General features: G+C 43.9%; 1 protein-coding gene across 5 annotated transcripts in view; it reads left to right on the top strand.

The window, feature by feature from the left end:
* The window catches only part of LOC135902945 (uncharacterized), a 41,747-nt gene extending 20,511 nt beyond the window's left edge, over positions 1-21,236 (top strand). For all 5 annotated transcript variants that reach the window (XM_065433285.2, XM_065433284.2, XM_065433281.2 and 2 more), the window contains 6 exons: positions 2,136-2,335; positions 4,807-4,883; positions 6,245-6,332; positions 15,712-15,879; positions 16,887-16,994; positions 20,958-21,236. In XM_065433285.2, coding sequence (XP_065289357.2) covers positions 2,136-2,335; positions 4,807-4,883; positions 6,245-6,332; positions 15,712-15,879; positions 16,887-16,994; positions 20,958-21,107 — 791 coding nt within the window. In that variant the 3' untranslated portion in view covers positions 21,108-21,236. The remainder of the gene's footprint in view (positions 1-2,135; positions 2,336-4,806; positions 4,884-6,244; positions 6,333-15,711; positions 15,880-16,886; positions 16,995-20,957) is intronic.
* The last annotated feature ends 5,622 nt before the right edge of the window (positions 21,237-26,858 follow it).

The following is a 26,858-nucleotide window of genomic DNA, read 5'->3' as shown; positions in this document are numbered from 1 at the left end:
CTAGTTTCAAATAGCACATATGTATATAGAAGAGAGATGCGGATTGGGAACTACGGAGTAAGGATTAATTTCGGGTTTGTCACTAGTTTTTGAAGCTTCCGGAATGGAATGGGAATGAAATGGCGGCACCAGTCGGACAGATGGAACGGCAATAGATTGGGAGCCCGTGATTCCGGAATGTAGTTAGCATGGTAACGCTGCAAGAGCACAAAACAGGTAAATTAGCCAATTCCGTCAAACTATACTTCGCCTATTTATTGAATTTTTAAACATATGGTCGCTAATGGCTTTTCATGCAGCACCGGCCTATAGGCGACTACCTATGTCATCATAATTATCATAAACAATGCATTATTCACATTGTACACCTCTGAATTAAGATTTTCAAGTTTTTCGTGAGTTTCGAGGTTGATGTACTTGTATACAAACAGGAAGTTTTAATTATAACGAATGATTTAATTTAGCAAGAGCGTGCCTAAAACCTACTGGCCCAGAACGATTTGGCAAACGGTTGTACTCTGAGCGAGCACACTGTGATTTGGAATGCCCACCATGTTTTTTCGCGCATTGTCAAGTGTCAATCACGGTGCGATAACAGGCGGTCAGGGAAATGTACCGGGAAAAAATTGGTGCCCGGTAATATGCTAGCAGCTGTGAAAAACAACTGAGTCATGAAAAATGGTTTTCGCTCTATGCTAGTCCTGAAATTGTCCTGAAATACCTTTGCTATATGCATGGCTTACACAACAGTGTAAGACTAGCTGCCACTTTGCTTTACTCCAGTAAAAAAAAAAGAAAAAAAGGAACGTCTCAGAAGAACGAACGACTTTTAGACATGGCAGGTTTCATGCAGAGGACAAGCCTTGCTTTTATCGCATAGGGCGAGGTAGTTGTGAACAGCCTAACCACGCATGTGTACAACAAAGCACGGCTAACTTCAGCGGGAACGAGCGGGCCACTGTAGGCTAGTATTTGCAAATTCGGTGACTCGTGCTCTCCTTAATGTGTACCACGTTTGGCTGTGCGAAAAATAGGCTCAATACCAAATTATAGAAAAACTACGTAAGCACGATGAACTAAAACTTCCGTTATGAAATCCTCGATTAATATGGATTTTACATTGTATTATTGTTTCGAAGCAGCGTAGAAATTGACTGAGATTTTGCAGTTTTTTTTTTGCGTAGAGACTAGGACTGAAGAGAGCACCGCCTAACATGCGGTGCTCTCTTCAGAGTTTGACGTGTTTGGATATATTTGCATTTTGATCGCAGGAACGAAATTACTTTACAATCACGTTGTATATTCGGGATTTTTGAACCACGCCTCTAGCGTACGCATATACTGTTAAATGAGCAGATATTAGGTTACAGGCTACAACGTGCCGCAATGCATGTATTTAATTGTGTGGAATGGTTGTATACGTAACAATATATTGAACGTTGTCAAGAAGTAATCATAAGCTTTTGCTACTATGCGTGCAAGCGCAAGAATTAAGTACTATAGAAAAAAAAAGGTATTTCATTTCCTGGAACTGGGAGAACTGAATGAACCAGCTCAGCCACTGCACAAGTGGGAATGGTCCAATTCTAACCTCTACTATGAGTTAAAAAGAGTGGAATTACAGGGATCTCCACCCATTTTCTGCAATGGAGTCAGAATCGAATGCAGGACACCATTCCCCAACTCCGATGTAGAGCAGTCTCTCTATAAAAGTATACATTTGAAATACGAGTGGATGCTTCACAAAAGGCTCGCAAAAATAGACCCTTTTATATTGAAACTGACAAGACAAAAGAATGACCTTATTAGCGCAGACCACCGGCACGACCTCCGAGATACATTGCCACCCACCTTTGTTCGCGGCGCATTGAAAAAAAAAATGACGTGCTAGTATTTACGTCATATCCGCCAATCAGCAGGTGGACGTATTGAGTGCTTAGGTGCTATCTAGTGGCCGCTAATGAAAGAAAACTGCGCTGTTATCAGCCCTGCAGCCTTGCCGAAATTTGCTTTAACAGTATAACTTGTGTATTTCTCATCCAATTCAGCCATAGTAAAATTTTGTCGTAGTTAATCGTTGTCTGCGCCCAGAGGCTAACTTTGACATGTCATGCGTTCCATTGACTGCCGCTCAGCGGAAGCGCAGTACTTGGCGTTCAAGGACGCGAACAAAACCGGCGAACTGAAGAAGCTGCTCTCCTTCCGCTACGATGACGTCTCCTCCAGGACCGCTGACGCAATCAACACAGGGTTTGTCAACGTGCGCTCCACAGTGTTCCACGGCATCGACATTCGCGTCACGCACTCTGACCCTACTTGGCTCAAGCTCCTCACGGTAAGGAAGTCGACGCGTGGGTGAAATGAGATGTTCCAGGTTGTTTTGATAACTCTACGGCTGAAGATTGATATACACGAAATTACAGTTTAATCGCAAATATAATGTCAGTCTCTTTTTTATACAAAGTCAAATTATTGCAGCGTTTGTACCTACAAATATCTTTCTTCGTTTCAACTCCATGTCACTGATACAGCGTCCTGCAACGTAACCGTATTCCAATCTCTTTCTATTCCAATCTCGTGTGATCAAATTTTCGTAAGCGCCGACGCAAACATCTGGCAGTGACCCACAGCGTTATTTGAACGGGCCAGTGAAACGCTCTCCCTCTTCAAAGGAGGTCGCTTTTGCTTGCTTTCAAAGAGAATGTCGTTGCCTACCTTGACAGGCAATGACAGGCAATCTAATTGGCTGGCCAGAGTTGATAAGAACGGAGAATCGGAAGTAGTTTCGGTTGGGATGTGCTAGCGCAGTTAAAATACATAATCGGATGAGTCCCGCCTTGGAAATTGGCCCACTTCTCCTTGCCTAGTTTTCGGTGTCTGATAGAAAATAGCGACGACGTGTAACGGAAGGGTAGAAACGCCACTAAAATGAATCACAGCGAAGAAAAGTTGGCAGAGCGATGTCGTTTGCGTGCCGGAAGGACCGGACAAATTGACCTGCCACTCGAAAATTTTAATTATACCCAAATAAATTCATTTTCCCCGCCAGCTCTGAGCAGTCACACGGCCAGATCGATCGGCGGGCAGCCATCTTCTAAACATTCTGGAACGAAGCAATGTCTCACTATTCCGAAAAAAAATGACCCTTTTGTTTAGCATATTAAAGCATCTTTAATCAGTTCACGTCACTTCGACGTGTTGAGATTTCCCGCGTCTGTGACGTTGCGTGACAGACGGGCAAAGTGGGCGAAGGGGGACACCTCTTGACCAACAGCTGAAGTTTGATGGTGAAAAAGCCATAGAATCGAAAGTAATTAGTTTCTGTTTAGTCGGTTTAATTATGCATAATCAGTGCGTACACATCATATCAGATTCGAAGCTTTCACGGTTTTCGTGAAGTTGCGTGACGGACGAGGGAAGTGGAGGTGGCTCGAAAGCATTTTGACGAATCTTGGAGGGCTGATTGCAGAACTGGAATAGAAAAGTTTGGAAAAGCCTTACGTTAAAACACGCAGAATACCCGTTCTGGTTACGGTATCATCAGCTTTTATTTAATAAAAAGATTTATCAATTATCATTCTACTGGTTGCACTTTCCACAATAAATGAAAAAAAAATGTTTCGCATTGTAGGTTCGAGGAAATCACGCTTTTGCTCAACTGCATTCATAAGTATAGTCACACAGTCGTGTATGACATTACGTGAGTGAATCAGCACGTAATAAAAAGAAAGCTTTCATTACTGCTTTTTATGTATTTATTTTTATTGCATAGCACTTGGTAGCGCAAGTGTGAGCGTAGTAAATCGTTGGCGTAACGGCCGTCTTCTATGGATGGGACAGAACAGGAAAAATGTCTGCATTGTGATGAAGTTTAAAAGCAGCACAACTTTCTAGCGACTCACCGGAGGTTCACGACGCCCCAGAGCACCTCAACAAGTGACCCACCGCTGGGTCAACCCACACAGTATTCAAGCTTTCAGAAAGTGCTGCCGCAGTGAACGTGTTTTGAAATACGTCGGTGCTCTCTCTTCGCTGCAAGCTGGTTGAGTCGCGATTCGAGAGGACGAAACAAAAAGACATTACAGGCTACTTCAAGCTACAAAACATTATTTGAAGCGTTCATTTTGATGGCGATTTCTATTTCAACCTTTCTGATATTTCGATCAAATTTTGTGGTCCCGCAACGTCAATTCGACGGGATCCAACTGCATAAAAAAAACTGCGTTATAAATAATCTCCAGCAGGAAGACGAGAGGGCGAGCATTCCTCCTTTCGTTTTCCTTGTCTCCATTCTTTTTTTACGTTCATTTTTTTTTATTTATGAACATGAATACCACGAACTTATTTCGCTAATCCTATGCGTGATGATTTCTGAATCTCATTGCACCCACTTGTCCTGGATCCCCATCGACTCAAATTTACCTTCCGCTCTGGTAATTTTTGTTTCTTATGAACTGCCTGTTATCCTGACCGTGATAATGCAATTATTCGATTCCAATGCGATTCCTTTTCGCACTTTGTCAGTGCTCCTTATCGTGACTCTAAGAGAAGAAGGTCACGAAAAATTTGCCAGCATAATTTAAAAGTAAACGCAGGTACAACAAGCTTAAAACAAAAAAGAAATATCTAGCGTCATCAGTAATAGCTGGTCATCGTGCAGCTTTGTTTCAGCTTTATGCAGCAACGCGCGAAACTAATGTAATCAAAGCTGTACGCTGTTCCTAATGGTAGTTGTAAGCACGAGATAAACTTTTGAACCAAGTCACCTTAAGCATAGTTTCTCTTTCTATTATTATTTTGCGACAGGATCTTCGATTACTCGCTGATCAAAATGGCTACCTTATCCACGTAGTCTTCGACGTCCCCGTTGGTGTGGAGATAAGGTGAGCAAACACTTTTGTTATGCTCTACTTGTTTCTAAAGAAATGTGCTGAGGAGATTAAATTTCCATACGTGTTAGCAAATGAATTAACACAATAATAGTGAGTGTCTTTTACAGATTCCTGATTTTCCATACCTTGTCTAATACAGAATGGTTTTATTTTAAGAACAATTGTTTTAATACTCTATGAAAAGTAAACAGAGAAAGTTCTTGTTAAAACGTCGTTAATACATCGATATTAAGTGTGTTGTGTTGTCTATGCTGGTACCGCCGTAATTCACTTCATCCAAAGACAACAGTGCTCGTACCACTTTTTACGTTTCTTGTCACCACTCACTGTAATGAACTTATTATGGAAGTTGTTTTCACTGCTGCGAAACATCAATACAAAGTCGAGGATGTTGTTTCGCTTGTAAATGCAGTAATGAGTATTACGCCCTGTGTTGGCTCTCCCGGCTTGTTCTCACTTGACTAATTGCTGTCTGCAGACTAACGCAGACCGCACATGCAGGTTGGATTTTGTGACGTTTCCTTTCCTTTTAAACCGTTTTCGCCATTCGTCCCTGGCCAGGAAGGCCCCGGAGTGCGGTATCTTCACCGCTAGAATCGGTCACTCTGCATGATAACAAATAAAAATAATCAATGCGTGATAAGGCCCCAGCGTACACGGGTTGCAGCGTGAAAATAACCATAAAATTGCCTTCATGACGTGCAATACCTTTTCTAGTCGTACTGCGAAACTATGGAAATGGGATGTTATTTTAGTGCTGTTGAACAATTGTGACAACAGCGCAGTGACCATTACGAGAATGCAAGTTTTGTTTAGCTAATGTGTAACGGCAGTAGTAACATATATGATGCAGGAGCTGCCTCTAATTTCTTTCACGAATGCCTATATAAACTCGGAGGAAGGAAAGGGACTATAGGACGGAGCATTGTATCATACAGCTCGCTTCAGTAAGCCAACCTGCTATACGACGCCGCTTCTGCCTCCATTCAGGACCTATCTGCGGAGTTGCTATCGGGAAATAGGCCTTCCAAGGCTGCCACACCTTTTAAGGCATTATTTGGTTCGTGGTAGTCTTTAGTGGTGCCCTCTTCACGACCGGCTCTCGTCACCCTCTCTCCACTCTGCCCTCCCCAATAGTCCTTGTACCGCTCGGCGGCTACAAATAACGTTTTGCCTATCTTGCGACGAGGGTTTATTTCACACTAACATTTCCTTTATATATACATTTTTCGATGACTAGTATTTAAAATAGTCGCGTGTTGCCCTCTCCTGGTGCTATTCCTTCATTCACGCCTACAAGCATATTGGTTTACCAGTGGTCAAGTCTTACTCGGAGTCATTTTCTCAATCAGCCAAGTACACATGGCCACCCTCCGGGTCTACAAGCCACTGTCACAAGGGCCGTACAAGGCGTCACCTATTCAGACCTTGACCCAAATTGTGAGTTCATCTCCTCCCCTCCTTTAAATAAAACGTTCTTCCTCGTTTCTATGCCTAACGGGGCGGCTAACGTGAGCAGTGTATCTCTCGGTACGCATAAACGTGGCATTTCATGACGTTGGCTCACGCATTTACTTGTGAATATACGTTCAGTGTACGAAAGTAGCATCCAATAAGCTGCATGGCGCGAAGCTAGAATAAACATTCCGTAAGCGGGTGACAGTGCCTTCGCTTTACGTAAACCGCTGTGTTTTCTATTACCTTCTTTATTTCAAAGCGAAGGCTTCTCTTCCTACTTTCGCAAGTTTGGCACGGCTGCTGTCTGCTGGGTCAGCCGGTATATCATAGCGGATACGTATGAGGTTGTACTTTCAGCTCAAAGTTACACGGGCGCAAAACGCTGGTACCAGCGAACGAGCCATAGCACGCTGACCGACAAGATGGTGCAAGTAACACCACCTCCCTTCTGCGTAACAAAGACATACTTTCCTGCCTAAAATCTCAACAAATCATGCCGACTCGCAGGCGCCTCTAAAGCAAACCGAGCTGTTAATCGAATGACGCATTATTTTCAATAGATTTTTTGATGTACTGAATTTTCGTTGATTTATTGATTCCGCATGGGCCGCTGTGGCACAAGATCTTTAGAATTCTTGAATGTGGTCACACACTTGAAGCGGTCTGCGCTGGACGCATGAAAGAAGACGAAGGAAGGTGCTAGGGGAGAAGTGAGAAGGAAGAAGTTAAAATAAAATGGCGGACGACACCCGTCTCACTTAGATTATGTCATTTCTGTTGCCGTTCTAGTTAGGAACGCTACATTTTGGCGCAGCCGACAGTTTTCGAAGACCAGCGATGCGGGTGACGTTTTTCGTCGACCAGGCGTCATCAGAGTCTGTTGTGTTCACCCGATACCAAGTGCACGGTGAGCCAGCGACGGACCTTCCTCTTGAAGTTAGTTCTACCGCGCTGATCAACGTGGTGCTGCAACAAGCTGCAATCAGCCGCCAAGCCCTCGTGCAAACAGGATCGGTGACAGTGAATCTACAACTGCAGACACTGAGCGAACTCGTTCTGGAACCCATACGACGTGGCACCCTCAAAGAGGAAACGCCTGCCGGGAAGGTGAGCCTAGACTTGAGTGTTATGGAACTGCAAAGGAACATTACACAACAGATCGAAATAATGAGAACTTTCGTCCAAGCGCTTAGTCGAGAGCAGTCAGCACGAAGTATTGTTGAACCAGATGTTTTTGAAGGAAAATCGCAAAATGCACACTACTGGATGTGTTTTTTCGAGTACGCCTGTGACAAGAATCTGTGGCACTCCGACGACACAAAGATTTTGCATATGCGCCGCTATTTGGGCGGTATAGCCAGAAAATGGTATGACGTGCAACTCATAGATTATGGAACAACATGTTGGGAACTGTGGAAAAGCAACTTTTTAGGGGCTTTCGAAGGCAACGCAGTAGAAAGATGGGATGCGGCACTGCGGTTCAGTTATACAGGTGGCTCTCTGCTTGAGTACTGTCTTGAGAAGCGTCGCCTGTTGTATTCTGCAGAACCGAAGCTGTCGTCTTCTGCTGTTGTAGCTTTGATAACGCAAGGGTTGTGTATCGAGATCCGTAGTCATGTCCAGCTCAAAGGTCCAAGAACGTTTGATGACCTTCTGAACTTTCTACAGACCTCAGTGCCAAGAATTACATCGAGAAGACAGCCAGATGGTAGAACAGAGCAACTTGATTCCAATCTAGAGTCATTGCCGTCAACTGAATGTGAACACAGCTTCATAAACAAATCTCTGGGAAGCGTAAATCATGACTGTGAGGATGGTGAAGAACCAATTACCGCAGTTCACGGCAACCTACTTCCACATAATCTGTCTACCGTACATCACAAGCCCCAGAAAAAGAGCTTCAGTGAGACAGTATATTTGGTGTCGTCAAGCTTATTGTACGCCCCCATTAAGGTAGATGGCATTGAAGTGAAGGCTCTCGTTGACAGTGGAGCTTCGGTATCTATTATCAACAAGACTCGAGTGGATGCCAGTCGTCTGCACGCTGGTAGAACATTGCGTGTCCAAGCCTACGATGGGTCAGTGACCATGCATAGCGAATGGGTAACCCTGGCTATTGAATTTCAAGGAAATGCTATTACCAGTGACGTATTGGCCATTCCCAATGTCACCTACGATTTTCTTTTGTCCCGTCCAGACATGAAAAAACTTAAGATGAGCCTCTATTGGGATGACAAGGTAATGGCCGAAGACACGATAAGAACAGAAGACCCTGGTGAAGAACCTAGTGTATCAAGGCTAATTTTTCACCACGAAGACATCAAGACTAAGTACCCAGAGCTTATATGCATAGGAAGCTACCCTCCAGCAATGAAATCCCATGTCGTTCCTTTCGAGCTCGCAGATAAAACAGTGGTTCGTAGAACCCCCTATAATATGTCCAGAGATAAAAAGGTGTGGCTGAAAAAGGAGTTGCAAGAAATGTTAGACGCAGGTATCATCCGGCCTTCTGTATCCCCATTTGCTTCTCCTATCACTATTGCACCTAAAGAAGACGGGACATTCCGCCTCTGCACAGACTACCGGGCTCTCAATCGTCAAACTGAATTGATACCTTATCCAATGCCGAGAATCGACGACATCATTGACGAAACCGGTGGTTGCCATTGGTTTTCACGAATAGATCTCTGCAAGGGCTTTTGGCAGATTCCACTAAGTGAAGAAACGAAGAAGTACACCGCGTTCATAACCCCATTTGACTTGTTTGAGTACAACCGCCTACCATTTGGTTGGAAAAACTCCCCTGCGTGGTTTCAGAAGATTATGACGGACATTCTGAAATCTTACCTGGGCACATTTTGCAATGTGTACATCGACGACATCATCATCTACTCAAAGACAAAGGACGAACACCGTAGTCATCTTTCAAAAGTTCTTCATGCCCTCAGTCTTGCCCAACTCAAAGTCAACTTCAAGAAAAGTGCGTTCTTTCAAGATACCGTAGTATTTCTTGGCAGGGTGTTTGATGGACAGACTAAAAGCACCAAGCAAGAATCGGTAGAGAGAATCTCCAAGCTGGTAAAGCCTTATGATGTGCACTCCCTGCGCGTTTTTCTTGGCCTTGCAGGACACTTCCGGGCGTTTATCAAAGACTACGCACTGAGAACAAGGTGCCTCACACGTTTAACTCAGAAAGACGTGCCTTTTCATTGGGACGAGAAGTGCGAAGCTGTCTATCGTGAGCTTGTAAAACTAATATCGTCGGACCCCATCTTGCGAATACCGGATTTTTCCTTGCCTTTCGTGCTGAACACGGACGCATCACATTATGCTACCGGTGCAGTTCTATACCAGAAGCCATCCAAACAAGCTGATCAAACCAAACACTACGTCGTGGGGTACTACAGCTATACCCTGAAACCCGCCGAAATCAATTACTGTACCACAGAAAAGGAAGCTTTGGCCGTCTTAAAAGCTGTGCAGTACTTTCGTACTTACCTGGAAGGTGCCAAATTCATACTTTTCACGGACCATCAAGCATTGACTCAACTTCTGAGCATGGCCCAGCCAAGAGGCCGCATTGCTAGATGGGTGAACTATCTGCAACAATTTGATTTCGTAATTTCGCACCGTCCTGGCCCACTCCTCACTGACGCTGACGCACTATCAAGATTACTTGTACAGGAATCAAGCAATAATCCAGATACAATCAATCATATTAAGCTATGGGAAGGTACAGAAGAGCTCCAGTTTATCAATGGAAGGTATCACGTACCACCAACTATGATTCCAAGGATTCTTCATCTATACCACGACACCCCTGAATCGGGTGGACATGATGGCTTCTGGCGCACTTATAAGAAATTGCTCATGAGATTCACATGGCCGGGCATGAAAAACGACATCAGCCATTACATCCGCACATGCCACCTCTGCCAGGTGAACAAAGTTAAATTCAAGCAATCGACAGACGTTATGACAAACCCTGAATATTCAAGCATCCCGTTCGAAGTAATTCATTTGGACTTCGCGGAGCTCAAAAAGAAGGGGGAAGGAGTCAAGCGAACGCAAGCTTTCTTGCTCTCCATAGATGAGTGCACACGGACGATTGCGGCTAAAGCTGGCAAAGAAGACGCAAACAGCGTAATAGACTTCCTCAAAGCTGAGTGTTTTAAACACACAAAGACGCTCGTCTGCGACAACGGGCCGGCTTTTCGGAGTGCCAAACTATCAAAGTGGGCCCAGGAGCACGGCATCATGATAAAGCATTCTTCTCCATACCACCCGGCAGCAAACGGCCTAGCGGAACGTGCCATACGAGACATCAAACAGTATCTGAAGATGTATCCAGACTTTGCCGGTGGCTGGAAGTGCTGTCTCGAGGCCGCTGTGAAGCATCACAACAGATCATACACCACGAGTTTAGGCTGCAGCCCTCATTTTGTAACTTCAGGTACAGCGCCCATACTTCCTGCAGATCGTGAGCTAGGTCTCCTAGAGAACCTCGAACTTGCGGAAGTAAGAAAAACTGTCAAAGAACAGGAGATCTACAAGCGCCGCATGAAGCGAAACTTTGATAAAAGGCACAGTAGCGAGATACCGGACATACAGCCTGGAGACTATGTCCTTGTAAGGAAAGGAGCTGTGCCCTCAAATTCAAAATATTGCGGACCATTTCAAGTTATTAAGACTGCATGCCAGCATGGAATATTGAAGAATGTCTGGTACGCCGGAGCCTCGGGCCAAACAGAGTGCGCCGCTATTGGAAACGTATTCAAGTATTACCCCAGGAGGTGTAATTAAAAGAAATCCGGAAGAGTGAAGCGGTCTGCGCTGGACGCATGAAAGAAGACGAAGGAAGGTGCTAGGGGAGAAGTGAGAAGGAAGAAGTTAAAATAAAATGGCGGACGACACCCGTCTCACTTAGATTATGTCATTTCTGTTGCCGTTCTAGTTAGGAACGCTACAACACTTATCGTACATTTCTGTGCACACACTTGCCATCGCCACTCTTCCCTCGGCAAGCGTCATGCATCGCCTTCGTCCTCGTGTCGTTGCTGCATACGCGTCCCACACTGTCTATCCGCCTGATCTGGTGTTTTCATGTTGGTGTGGTTGCCAGCTGTATAGGGCATAAACATAAATAGCCAGCAGATCTCACGCCCTCTAAGAGTCGATGTTTTGCGAAGCAGTGCGCGGGGAGCCTACCAAGTTAACGAAACGACCATGACAGCACCAAGACATAGGCGGCTGTTTCATGATCTACATGACAAGCATTTCGTGGCATTTATGTCATAACATATCTTTTATGTTCCTCATACACTCTTCTAATACTATGCCAATTTTGGTACATACCAAGTTAACGAAACGACCATAAGAGCACCAAGACGTAGGTGGGTGTTTCATGACCAACATGGCACACGTCATGATATTCATGTCGTGACCGATCATGATCGTCATACACTATTGTCATATTATGCCACTTTTCCATTCCATTCCTTTATTTCAGCATTCATCTTTATATGTACAAGTGCTAGGACAGGAGCAAAAAGCCGCTATTGAAAACAGCCTGACAAAGGCCCCTGCCCCTAAAGTATTTCGCAGAAGACAGTTTGTGAACTCTTTTCACGCAACAATACATCGATACATAACATTTATCTTGAAAAACATTTTTAAGGGCATGATAACATGCGTTTTTGAAAACATACACTATAACCAACATTTTTTTACCAACAATACACGCTTTCTCCTAACAGAAATTACAGATTTATGTAACGTGGTGAAACAATACATTTTTCCAGGCACACAAGAACATATAAAAGTACCTTCACATACGACAAATACAAAACTATTACATACTTAAGCTACAAGGAAGCAAAGGAAACGCAAATACAACATACACTATTCCCATGCAATCGCACGGCTAATGGTATATTCCTTCAGAATCTGACCTGAAACAGTCTTAAGATCCATGTTTTGTTTTTCAAGACTGCTCACTAATACCGATATTCGGTACGGTAGTTTGTCCTTTCCATGATTAGTTCGTGAAAAAGGCATGGCCCAAGTTTCTCGCTCCCGAATGTCGTATTTGAGGTGACGAGGTTTGCTGAGATTACAAAGATCAGTAAATCCCGTGTGGCCTCGTTTTACGCTTTCTTTATAATTCATAGCAAGATTAAACTGATAACTGCATTGAAATGTGAAAACATGAAACTTAGAAAAGAATCTACTTGTATAACTGCCGTAAGAAGTACAAGCAACATGGCGCAATGCTGCTTTTTTTTAAAGAGATAACGTCTGAACACTTTTTGTGACGTTGTCCCCCATACAATACTACAATAATTTGCATGAGAAATATGTATGGTTTCATACAGCAATAGCTGTAGTTTTAATGGAAGAATGTATTGAAGCCTACAAAGCGTACCGCATGCTTTTGCCATACTTCTTGCCACGCGTTCTACGTGTATCTCCCAACTTACATGCTGATCAAAAATCACTCCCAGTGTTTTCACGTCTGCAGTGACGTCAATTCGTTCTGATCGATATAGTATGTTTAGATTATGATTTACATGTTTTTGGACTGATGCAAAAAGAACAGCTTTGATTTTTTAAGAGTTATACTGTAACGAATTTGCTTTACTCCACCAATATAGTTTATCAAGGACGGTGTTTGCTAGTTGTGACAAGTTATCAGCATTACATGATTGGAAGGCTGGTGTCATCTGCGTATATTATATAGCGTGATAAGTTACTGATGTTTTAAGAATCATTTATACGGATGTTGAACAGCATAGACCGTAATATGCTCCCTCAGAGAACGCCAACGTCTAAATTCAGGGAGTATCGATATTCTCCTGAGATGTAAATGCACTGTTTCCTATGGGTTAAGTATGACCTTAGAATGTCCAGGGGTAATCCAAGGAATTCGTAATGTACGAGTTTCTTTAGTAGAGTAACATGATTGATCCTGTCAAAGGCTCTAGAAAAATCAATGTAGCGCGCGCACAGCAGCCAGCGAATGCGCCTTCGTTCTGCCTCTCGCCTCAGCGCGAACTAAGCGGCGAGAACACACAGCTAACGAAGCTATCAGCGTTCGCCGCACTCTGCCCCCATTGCAGATCACTGTCGAAATAGAAACCGCGCCGCCTCGCCATACGCAGCCCCCGCCAGAGTAGAACGCCTCCTCCCCGCCCTGCTTGCCTCTCCTCACCCGGAGCTTTGCACGCGATGTAGGAACATGTCGCGCTATCTCACCGCTCTCTTCCTTCGCGCGGCCGCACCAAAGGCACCCGACGCCGGAGTGATCAAGGTTGATGATGATTGGACGCTGATGGTTAAAGTGCTAAAGAGCGATAATGATCCGAACATCATCAACGCACCTGGTGCCGCCACCTGTAGTACTTTGCTTGCGTGATCAATTCACTTTGCGCTGCCGTCCGCAGCAGTTCTTGTCACCGCAGCGGTGTTGTTTGTACCGTTTTCACAGAGGACAATGGCACACTACCGCGAGCAGGCTTCTCTAGAAATGAGCCACTAGAGCCGCTTACACTAACCGATACAGGCATATTTGACCGACTACTTAATTTTAAAAAAATGACCAGGAGCTAATAGTATGCCAAATGCATTCCTTCGCAGATAGGCTTGGGGGATTGGACAAGGATTTAACAATTTTTAACAAATAATTGTCCTCAACCACCCTCCCTATGGATTGGAAAACAGCTAAAGTGAAATCAATTCATAAACCATAAAGTAAAACAAAACCCGCTAACTACAGGGCAATCTCCCTAACATGCACAGTCTGTAAACTACTAGAACACACTGTCTTTCAGCACATGACCAAACACCTTGAACAGGTGTTTGGTGAACAGGAGAACTCCACAAGTCTCTGTCCATTTAAATTGTCACATGGTGGTAAATTAATGCAGTTGTTACTAGCTGACCTCGTGTTTCGTGCCGGAAAATTAAATATTGTGATAGGTAGCGGATTATTATAACGTATTATTGCATTAACTACCCGAGCAACTCTTACTTTATACGCCTCACCTAATGGCAGAACACCAAAAAAATGTATAACAAATTTGGCCGAAGTGACATTCTGTCGAACTTGCCCTTTAACAACGTACCGGTTCGCCCACAGCGCTTTCTATAAAATTTACTAGAGGGCACTCTGGCGCTGCAGCTGTTTAGCTACTGCCGGCTGCTACGTTGATTTGACTAATCTTACGTGTACTTGTGGCTTTAGACGTTCTTGCGACGTTATTTGCAATGCTCCAACTTTCTAACCACTTTGTATTTTAAACAAAGTAATGCGCTTAGTAGCTTAGTACTCCCAATGGCGTAATCACGAATCACAAGTGCGTAAATATTTAAAGCTGTAGCATTTATTGTGCGATATTTTCTCTAAACATTAACCGTTTGCAATGTCGCAAAGCCGTTTGAAGCTAGAAGGAAGGAGTTTCGGCAAATATATGTACTCACCATCGTTCTCATGCTGGTTGAACCACCGTACTTGCGACATCTGTAGGCGCTAGCGCCACAGCTCCCCTTTGTAATTTTCGTAGGAAGCTGTATGAGTACGATCTTAAATACGTTCGGCGACGCAGGTCTGCTGGTCGATTTGCGCACACACGAAAAGAGCATGAGTGGTCATCGCGCCCGGGTCAAATTCATTTCCCATGAAAAAAGAGTCGGTCTGCAAGGTATCATTCTCAATGAATTAGCGCGGAGCGCTGGCTGGCGTGCTTAGCTCCGTTTTACGTGAGCGAAAGACACATGCATATTCATGGTGCAAACTAGTCCGTTCGAGAGGATTATTGGGGAAGTGTTCGTCTCCTGGTCTTCACGATCACTCATCTGAAGTCGCGTGGCGCAACAGACCAGCATAGCTTATTTATTTTTATTTTTATTTATTAAGCACTGCTAGCCTGAATTCCAGGCCTTAAGCATATTCCAGGCCTTAAGCATTGATAACATGATAAAACAATATTGTCACATTTAATGCAGCATTGTATACTTATAACGGATGAGGTCATACATCCCAAAACTATAACGATGCTAGAAGAGCTGGCGTAGCGAAAGGACGCGATTCACTCGGTCGCCACCGATGGCAAACTGGGGAATTACCAGTAAAATTCAAGTTCCTGCAGATTTCTCCATAGGTCACGAAGCTTCTAGACCTAGTTGTCCTTATTATACCATTTGCCTAAACTGCGTGTGCTTTTCATGGTTTTCTTGACTCGTGATTTTTTGGTGGTGTATGGAGAGCGTCACATTGGTGGTTTTGAATCTCCACCAAAATTCGCGCACCCGACACCTGCATCCTTATTTGCTTAGTCATTCTGTTGGATTACCTCGCACGCAGGAGCAAGCCGTGGACAAATACAGCAAGGAGGTCCTCCTTAGTGGAGCAGGACAACTGGCGTTGAGTGCCTGGCACTGCGTCGGATTAAGTCTCGCTGCCGTTTCTTTCCAAAGCACCAGAGACCTCGAGGACGACGCTGTAGGAATCAAAAGGCTCAGCTACTGCGATGTACGCACGCTGCAACCAAAGGAACTGGGAATGTTTACGCCGGACGGGGACAATATTTCTCGCCTGCTGACGTTGGGTGTGATCGCGGACGCGACGGTTTTACAGCGAAGCTGTTTAAGGCTGCTTCGAAACTGTATTTGTGCGGCGGTGAAGGCCGGTGTGCGGCGCCGTGTTCGGTATCGAGCCAGCAAAGTAGCCTGCGTCGTAGACCCGCATTTTCCATTTGAAACTTAACTATCAATCATAATAAAATAAAATTTACCGTACGTATAGCTGACTCGAATAGAAAGCTACTTCATCGCGTGTTTTTCATTTTAACCTTTAATGCGTATTTTGTGTTTCTCAAGTCACAGTTTAACGGACTGCATATTGGGGGTAAACTAGGAACATGTAAGGCTGCAGGGGTGAAGGGTGACGTCGTAGTCAGTATTAACTGCCTGTCGAACCTTAACTCTGTTTAGTTCCGCTAGACTACGTTACGTTACGTTCCTTTCCTTAACGTTTGGTGGGTCTGGCTTGGTTTATTTTCAGTTTTGCTGCGTTTATTTTCTGGCTTATACACGTATGTGCATGACGGCGCCATATTTCATCACTCCTCAATAAACTTGCTATCTCAGAGACTATCATGTGCTGGCAATTGATTTCCTGACGTGTGCAGGGGTCTAGCCCTGCTAATTGTTGCTTGCTGTCATTTAGTTAAGTGGATCGGATGATTGCTACATTCAGAGGAATGTTTCTGTACAGGTATTTTGGACCATAGCTTCCTCATTGTGTATTATAAATTTGGGATTTAAACAAATTTATCACTGTAGAGCTTACGGATGGGCTTAAGTATGGATAGATTATATTTGAGAACACTTGTAATCGGTGAGCTGATGAGCTGAAAAGGTCAGCATGGCGATCTTATCATGCCATATTTATTGTTTCTTCTTAAAATTATTTTATTCACCTATTTATTTTCATATTTTTCGCATTTCTTTTTCAATCGTTTTTTGGTGTTGTTTCAGTTCAACCGCAACAAGAGCAAGAAGATTCCTTTTGATGCATCATACTATACCACATCCTATCAGAACGACCTGGTTGTCTTCGAGCAGGATAAAGAATTCACGGAAAAGGTGAGCCTGAATAGAACAACAACAAGCACACATGGTCAGTATTTCCAAGGCCCTAAGCGTCCACGGGTGCTACGTTTTATTGTGCAATAAAATCGAACGATACTGCCATAATAGTAAAATAATAATAACGCAAAACAGGAAAGCCCAGTCAAACAAGAAATAAGAAAAACCAACTTCAGGGAAAATGGCTCAATTTATGAGGCTATAGAATGCACACATCGTCTTGTATTAGATCCTTGCAAGTATACAGTTCTACCCTGTAAAACAATCTAAAAATATATATAAACATTTGCGTATTGATGTATGTATGTCGTTCCATTTGATCATTACTTTTCCAGAACCATGTGCCCTTCACTGACATTCAGGAGCTAAAGAAGCTTTATTAATCAAGTTGTAATAAACAATCAAGAACAAACTGCTTTGGCACACAGGGCACTTCGGAAGATACTTCGAAATTTTCTATAAAACAGGGAATATGCACTAATTGGCTGATTTCCTCGTGATTTCTTTAAGCACAGAGGAACACATTTTAATATGACTGAGGAAGTAAGTAGACAAATAATTGAGAAAGTTAGAGTATAGTTGTTTTTTATCAATACAGCCAAGCGGTTGTCCAAATGCAACACTTGAAGCCTGCTATCCAGCTTGAAGCGAGCGTCCTTATCAAGACGCAATCTCGCTGACTTCGCGCTCTGCCTATGGTATGGAGTAAGCAGTCTCGTCACTGACCGGCCTCTACTAATGGGGTAACCCATCCACCGTTCAGCAGTTCAGTTTCAGTATTCTTGGTGAAAGTGGGCGAGATTGATTCGGCAGTAAGAAACAGCAGCAGTAATTTTGAGGGAGTCTGCAAATGGGTATGAACTCTTCAGATGACGGGTTTCAAGTCTTACGTTCCAGTCGATTGTCTCGCTTTCTTTGGGTTAAAAATGTATACTAATTCTTGTAACGATCTGTTTAATTATAATCTCCACTCATCATGCAGAGTATATGTACTTGTGGCAAAAATAATTCAGTAGAATTCATTTAATTACTACATCATCTCCCTTTCTGAAGCTTGTCGGTTGCATTTTCAGAACCACCTTGTACATTCAGGCGAAGTTACAGGGTTAGTACCGCTTGTTTTGGGGAGTAAGAAACTGTCGAAAATAATGCACGTTGTTGGCCATGAAACATACCTACTGTTTTAGACAAGTGAGATAAGAAATTGGTGTCCATGACCAGTAATCTAGGCAAACGGTGGATGTTTCTATTTTATCGCAAAATATTTTAATGTTAAATCTTACACATGTTTAGCGTACGTTCTATGGATACCTGAAATATTACGGCGCATTCAACTGGGTCGTTTTGGAGCACTCCGACAACGCCACAAAGGACGCGCAAGACAGCAGCTAAGCCTTACTCTGGGTATATTATGGTTCCACCGGTGACAGACAAGCCATGTTGTTACAGCTAACAAGCTGGTATTCTAATACAGCTTTGCATTACTCTTATATCACCGCGCGAGCGCTCTCAAGTGATCGCTCGGATGTGTCATTAGTTTCTATCACATGATAGAAATGTGTTTATCGAAAAGAAATAGCGTAGAAGTTGCGTTTGGTTGCAGGCATAGCCAGAAGAGCTCGCTTTTGTGCGTAACTGCATGACCCAGTGCAGACGAGTTGAAATTTATGCGTATTAGTGTTGGCCACTCTGATGGCAAACACCGTCTTGCGCTTTGAGGGAGAGTTCGCTCCCCCTCCTCTCATGGTGCTGCGTGTTAGAACATAATACGTCGGTTAAGCTACAACGGTCTATAAAGCGCCCCTACCCCACTCTCAATTATAATAAAATGGCAGAGGGCAGAAACTCGTTTCGCCACTCTCTCACAAGGCGTCACTGGGTCGTGTATTTATTGGAAACTTAGGGCGTTGTGCAGAAGCAAGGTTTTGTCGATAAACAGGTGCGCTTAAATTGATAATAAGTATGCCTAATTTCATAGAAGCAAGCAGCGCTGTGTACCACGTAGAAGGCATTTCACAGACGTCCACGACATACCCCTACATTAACCTTGCATCTGACAAAGTCGTGCGTGATAATGTGCCCTCAAATGCTCGACGCTTATCTATGAAACATGTATTTAAATCCTGCAAAATTCGGCCAAATAAACACGTATTAGAACACGTTTGAAGCGGCCTCGTAAACTCAGAATGAAAATCTTGTTCGTACTGCATTTCTTTTTCGTAAGTGTGATATGAGAATGTTTTTTCAGTGCTGTATATAATGAAAGAAGTAGCGAAAATAGTTTCATCTCATACCGTGTTTTAAACAACCTGCAGATCGGTTCTTTCCATGTGCCTGTGTAATGCATTTTTTATTCGCACATCCACAAGCATGTCTGAACACAGCGATCTGAACTGTGTAGATGTTTAAATTGTCGTCCTAACTCAAGGTAAATACCTGAACTTGATTGCGACACTTTGTGACCATCAACCTCCTTGCCTGTGGCGTTTTATTTTTTCAGTCGCGCATCACACCAGAAACGGCTGGAGAGACTTCATGGGAAATGTGTTGCTGATCTAATTATTGTCCTAACTGGAAGCATTATTTTTATTTCCCTACTAAATGTATTCCAAGATAACGCGTATGCCTCATTGTCAGTTTACGAGTGTTACCATTCTTCTGATGCGCAACACACAAGAACGAATAAACGGAGCCGCCTGAAACTGGGCAATCATTTCAGGTCTTATCCTGCAACCATTTTAGTTTCAGCCCGACACATTTAGCAGAAGCGGAGATAGCTTGGGAGAAATTTTGTATGAGCGACCTATTGAATGGTGGTATACAGGGGAAATGCGGGCCAAGCGAAAACCTTTCTGTCGTGTCGTACCTCACACCCCACCAGCATTTTTCAGGCTGCTGAATACATAGCTTAATATAGTTATAGCGGCAGAATTTCTTCCGGGGCTAATTGTTACAAACTTGTAAGTGAAGAGGAAATTGGCAAAACAGACACGTACACTAGCGAAGCAGTGAACAGAACGAACGCTGAACTTGAAAATATGTTTATCTTTAAAGAGTATCCGACACACGCACAAATAAAGCAGCACATGCGCGATAATTTTTGGCACAGAAAGGAACACAAACAGTATCGGATTGAACCATTGTCAACATAATTAGATCGTGGCAATGAATCCTCTGATATATATATCCTAACCACGGCTCGCCGTCTTTTACCGTTATCGTTTCCTGTCTCAAATGGGGTTGCGCATGAGGTAATTCTTTCTGTAGATGCTTTTTCTTTCGACAAAGGTAGCTGTAACTCCAACGCTCGTCCTTTCCACTTCTTTCCTAGTGTGCAAGTCCGTTTTGCTGGCTTTGTGTCCATTAAAAGATAAATATACTGGAAGTACCGGTGGCGCTGTCTTCAGTGAAAAGCAAAAAGCTAATGCGGCTGTATGACAGAAAGTACCATATTTCGCAAAATTCCGTCAGTAACTTCGTTCACTTAATTTTATCATGCACAAGAGGCCCCAATTAAACTCTCCGACTGCGGTTTTTCCTCCCGTAAACCGTATGTGCAAGCTAACGTTAGCCAAGCTTGAAGCTTAAACAATATTTTTTTATTTGTACGAATACGGTTAAGGAACTTATACGGGTTTTGGTCATCTGTGATCTTCGGCCACCAAGAGTATTTTCTTTTTTTGCCCTGGTGTTAGTACCCAAAACAAATAATTAAAAAAATAAGTAAGGAATAGCTTGGTTAACATTAGTTAAGACGCGCTAGGGAGCCTGCGATCATTACTCATGCAGTGAAAGCAAGTGAGTCAGGCTCCGATTGCGTAGTAGGCAGATATTATTCTCCTCCTCTTGCGCTCCTTTGCTGCTTCCAGTTTCAGTGCGTTGGGTAGGCGTATATTGAATTTTTCTCCGCTTTGACTGCACTGTTCATATACTTTCTCTTCCGCATCTCGTCAACGCCAGGTGAAGGCTATCACCAAGCTCTCCAAGTCATGCGTTCTCTTGGACCACGTGTACTACGACTACCACCATTGCCAATGCGACCAGCCCAACTTCAAACTACTGCGAGCCACACGTCGCGTCCTCTGGGGCAAGTCCGCCAGGCAGTACTGAGGGCCGAGCAGACATCAGGGGGCCGTCCTTCAAAGAACGCGCACTGCGCAGATTTTCCGAACATTACGACGGTTTATTGTATTTGTATTACAGGAACTATGAGTGCTAATAGAGTAAGAAATAATTAACTCAATGCTGCCACACATTTCGAATGGTGCTGATGTTCGATATTTACATACAAGATTCGTGCTCCCTGTGAAAAGCCTCTATTTCTTTCTCATCTCCGATCTTTCAAACATTTTGTGGCATTTCTGCGACTGTGTGTGAAATCGCATGCTCCTACCTTCTTTGACGTAATTTTCTGAATAGCTGAAAAGGCAAGAACGTCAGTCGCTGTAAGTTCGCCAAGACTGGGAGGCCGGTAAGAATACAATAAAATAGAATTCTTTTGCAAGTAGTTTTACTTATTAAGTCTGATGAGGAAACATGATTTGTACACAGACAATGTACGTTTCAGGTATGTATTGGTTGTTGATGATGTTGAGTGTGGTATTACTACTACTCCTTTCTCGGAAATGGTGACAGGCTGCCGGCAAGCCTGTGACGACGATGATCGGCACGTCGCATCGGCAGGTCCGCATGGTCACAATCAGATATTTTTTCCATGGTGATCACAAGTATGCTTTTGTCGCGCAGAAGCCACCTAGCTCTTTCAGAACATCTGCCGTGTGTTGATTATGAGAGTAATTTTTATACAAAGGTGCATAGTGCATACGCCAGCCGCTTCTTAGAGATCATCGCTACGTGTTGATAATTATGATTTGCAAACTATAACACATACCATCAGTGGAGGTCGGCTAAGAAACGACTATACTTGAAGTATAACGCAGGCGAGAGCTTGCGTTGACAAGGAACGCGCGGATAACACATGCTTCCGAGAGCGACAGCGAAGCTGACGTGGCGTCGCGGTGATGCTCTCTCCCCTCAAGCAACACCTGGCGCGCTAACGCATCAGGTGCACCCTTTCACCCGCTCAGCTCCCCCGAGGCGCGTTCATGACGTGGCGGCTCCCAACCAATGGGAATTTAGGTCCCGTTTCGCAGCTTCAGACGAAATACGCCGGTTTTTTCGTTCAATGGCCCGTTTGACGCTTTCGCATCAATAAATACAAAGAAATGAAGAAATACAATGTAATATAAGAGTTGTCACATTGTGTAGGATGGGTCTACGAGAGGAAATGTGCACTTGCCAGTTTTTTTTTTTTATGCCCAAGACACCGGAATGAAATGGGCAAATTTAGAGCATTTCATGAAGCGGAGCTTCATGAAAACTTCGCTTCGCAAAAATTGTAGCATGTGCGTTTGATCTGTATGAAAAGTAACGCTTTCAAGGAGGTTGTCGTCATTGTCACGGCACGTCCTTGCCACCATCGCCTTTTTCAGCCATAACGCTTTTGGCAGCAGTCAAGGCGGCCTTGGTTGCCCTCTGTCTTGATTGTATAGTTTGCCGAAAGACGATACTTTGTTCTTCGATGTAAGCAACTTATGTCAAGTACTCCTCATAAATATGGCCTTGGGCCATGTATAGCAATTGGGAGATGGCCTGCGAAAAAATAACGTGATGCAAGCTACGACCAATATTAACTGACTAAAGAAACAAAGACGCCATCATCCCCAAGCAAAGCTACGAAGTTAATAACCCTCGTTTTGAAGGTTGTCGGTCCCTTGTCTAATTCCACTTGACATCATATTCTGAATATTCTAAGGAGAATGATACTTTATTATCATTCATTTAGTATTTTTGGTATCGGCTGCTACGTTTCCGGTTTCTTTACCGAAAATATCAATGAATTCCCCCCTCCCTTTTTTTTACTGTAACAAATTGTCCCGTTAGGTAACATAGAATCTGCAATTAGTATTATGTTTCATTTATGATTCCGAAAGAGAAAAGGATCGATTAGACTAGCGTAGATGTCTACGCCGCCTTTTATTGTGCCAAGGTGGTTGTACAATGTGCAGAAACTCTTTGTTATATTTCTTTATTTTGTACTTGCTATGTTCAGATTCATCATTTCTTTCTTTTATTCTTCTTTTGCGCGCTTAATGTAAGCTAGAAAATATTCTAGAATAATTAGGTCAAATTCCATTACCTTGTGTCCTCTCACATTTCCCTGTCACTGTGGCTCATCACTATTTTTCGTGTGACGTCCTCATTGCGGCATTCCGAGTTCAATAAATCTGCCCGAGTCACTCAACGCCTGGCCATTCCTTATAAGAGGGCATGCGGTATAGTTTGAGTTTGCTATCACTAGCTTTATCATTTTAACATAAAGGGACGTGCTTATTTAGCCTAAAGTGTCGGAAAAAATGATTTGGCGGGCGCTTGTCGCTGGACTCTTTTTGCTTATATTTCCCAGAACAGCCGCATTTCGGAGTCTACTTCATTCAGTTGTAACACTAGGCACAGTTAATTGGCTGGACTTTAAATAAAATAAATGTTGCGTTCATTTATAAGGATGCAAGCTGCTGCCACGATGCCACTAGCATAAACTTGTGGCGGCGCCTGCCGGCCGCTGCAGGCGGTTTCTGTTCAGTGAGGCTTACAAAGTGTTGTTCGCACCTCTAAAAGACGCAGCAACCTTCCCTGCACCTCTGATATCTGTAGCTGCCGGCAGGCTCCGACACAAGTTTATGCTAGCGCCATCGTAGCTACAGGTTCGATTCGCATAAAAAGAGGCAGCTTTCTATCTTATTTCGTAAAAACCAGGCAATTAACTGTGCCAAGTGTTACAATAAATGACTTGGACTCCTAAATTGCGATCTTCCTGCAAAATGCGGACAAAAATAACTTAGTAAGTGAAAAAAATTTAACATTTTAAGAGAAATATGCCCGTCCCTCTACGTATTCTTCTCTAATAATAACTCTCTTCGAAATAATTTAATTAGTGAACTGCTAGGTCAACCATCCAGCGAGGTCGGCTACGCACAAACGCCGGTGATAAGCATTGCCACGAGAACTGGGAAAAGTGGATGAAGAAAACGATAAACGCATAAGGATCCTATCCTGCAGGTCCGTTGTCCATCCGAAATCTTGTTCGGTGCCGTTGTGTCACGGTTGTGCTTGGTTATCCATCGACGCCACTGCAGTGATCATGGATGCCGAACTGCAGACGAGGGTCAGCCTTCCCGTGGTGCTCATCAACCGCGAGGGCCTCTACGTTATCATCGCGGTGCTCGGAGTCTCGATCCTGGGGTGTGCGGCCGTGCTGACGTACTCCTTCAGCAACTACACCAAGCTGAAGCGGAACGCCGAAGACGTGCGCGGCTACATCGCCTCCAGGGTCAAGGCGGCCGACCGGCTCAGCGGTGCCAAGCAGCTTGCCGATGGCGCTCCCGGGGTCACCTCGGCTGATGATCGCTTGGCCACCGCGAAGCCCATGATCCCGGCGGCAGCAGCCAGTAACCACGAGGCGGACACGGGACTGTCCATCTCAGTCGGCCTTTCTGAAGACCGCAATATCAATGATACCTTCGCTGTAATAGCCAGGCAAGAAATATCCGCAGGTGGCCTGGATTCGCGGCCTTCGGACACTGTTCAAAGCGGTGACAGCACCAACGTCACGGCTGCAACGGCTGCAGCCAGCGCCGTGAACGTTACCAACCAAGGGTAAGCGCACCTTCTTACACGAGGCGCGCACTTCGGGCCTGACTTGGACATTTGCTTTAGTTCATTTACTACACTAGTTCAAATAAATGTATAACCTAATGCACGTGCCTATTACTTTGATCATTTTTTTCATCACAAAGGTGACGTACACGTGATCCATAGCACCCAGGGCTGACAGTTACCCAATATCGCACTACAGTTCAACGTAAAACAAGAGTTGTGCAAAAGAAGATGGAGGCTTGAAGTGAGCAACCGCGCTAGAACAACGAACGTCGCTGAAGCTACCGTTTCAGCAAGGCAGTTTGTTTTCGTCAGGGTGGCAAGTGCTTTTGTTGGCAGCGTTTTTATGTAGGCGTAGCTCACTTTCCCCCACCCTCAATAGCGAAAGAGGAGGAGAATAAGTAGGTGTGCCGAGATGCACTTCAAGGTTGGTCGATGAGAACATCATGGCCTAGAATGTGCATATAGCGTGTGGGGAACAACCCAGCATTGGAAATATATTATCGTAATCCTATGGAGGCAAGGACCAGCCCTTTGGAGGCAAAAACCAAATCTCATTGATAATTAAATAAATTGATTTCTATTTTGCTTGGGTTTTACGTGCTACAACCACGATCTGATTATAAGGCATGCCGTAGTGGGTGACTCCGGAATAATTTCGAGGTGGTTGGGTTGTTTAACCTGCCCCCAATGTACAGTACACGGGTGTTTTCTATTTCGCCCCCACCATACCTGCTAAGCCACTGCGGCGGGTAGTCTTGTTATCCCCCAGTAAAGTACGAGCCCATAGCTGTTCACGTTTATTCGCCCATATAGTACAGAATGAACATGAAATTCCAGCACTTTAGTTATAGAAAAAACATTGAACATTCAAGCAGCTTGGTATTGTAGCCATGTTTTGACCAACGTTACTAGACTAGCTTCAGTTTTAAAACTCGGCGCCGTTGCGCGGAACCGGCACCTGCCTGCGCCTTCGTGGCGCTGCAGTCGCGCCCGGCTCCACTTCCTCACTAGCCGGCTACGCGGGCAGGCCGGACTAAGCACGCGCTGCAGCGTTTGTGCATTCTGTGGTTCGTTGTTGACAGCGAATTTCAGCAAGCATGTCATCCGTGGAACCGTAGCCTTCGCCGAGTTTCTTAAGAATATCAGCAGACGATGCCGAAGTGCTGCGTGCCTGGCTGCATAGGACGCTATCGGAACGATGTACCAGAAACACCGATATTTGGCACATACATTCATTCAGAACAGGTTACGGGCAACATATGCTCAGAAACACTCTTCCACATCTGTTAAACCTGTGCCAACATTACAATTTAAATCTCCAACGCACCCGGTCAAAAGATTTGCGTCATTTTGTTTCACTTATAAGTGAAAGGGCGGCACAAATTTCTGTTTGAAATGTACGACATGATATTATGCACATCACTATGTTTTTTTGGAATTGTGCATTTTTGTAAAAATTGTCATTTTTTGTGATATTCCTTTTTGTCTGTACTCATATGCTTGTTCTGTTTGCCTTTTTTTTTTCTAAACATCATGTTTTGTATCGGGGAGGCGAGAGCCCGTCAAGCTGGATATGTAGCTTTTTCTCTCCCCCTCCCACATCCTTGGGATGGAAAATAAAGGCATTATTATTATTATTATTATTATTATTATTATTATTATTATTATTATTATTATTATTATTATTATTATTATTATTATTATTATTATTATTATTATTATTATTATTATTATTATTATTATTATTATTATTATTATTATTATTATTATTATGTCGACAGTTCGGCGCACCACTTTTTCTGTGCTCTCAGCAATGCGACGCTTCGCTCGGCGTGGAACAGAGCGATTCCTCGTTGCCGACCGCGAACTCTCTGCGAAATCCACGGCACGTGCTCGTGGCACTGCTCCCGCGTTCGTCGTCGTCTTCCACAGCTGGCTGCGTGGCCGTTCATCTTTCCACCGTAGAATTTCACTTCACTTCGGTCGTCGTAATGGGGAGGCCGCGTTTACGGGGGTATGAGCCATTGCTTAAGGGAGTATGAGCCACTCATGGTCTTACGTAACAGAACGATTTATTTTTGAAGAAATAATTTCGAAGAATCGCAAGCGGCAAATCGCAGGCGAAGGCTGCTAACCACGCCA

The sequence above is a fragment of the Dermacentor albipictus genome, chromosome 3 (assembly GCF_038994185.2).
Source record: "Dermacentor albipictus isolate Rhodes 1998 colony chromosome 3, USDA_Dalb.pri_finalv2, whole genome shotgun sequence".
NCBI lineage: Eukaryota > Metazoa > Arthropoda > Arachnida > Ixodida > Ixodidae > Dermacentor > Dermacentor albipictus.
The sequence above is the reverse complement of the archived record's forward strand: the minus strand, read 5'-3'. Positions and strand labels throughout refer to the sequence as shown.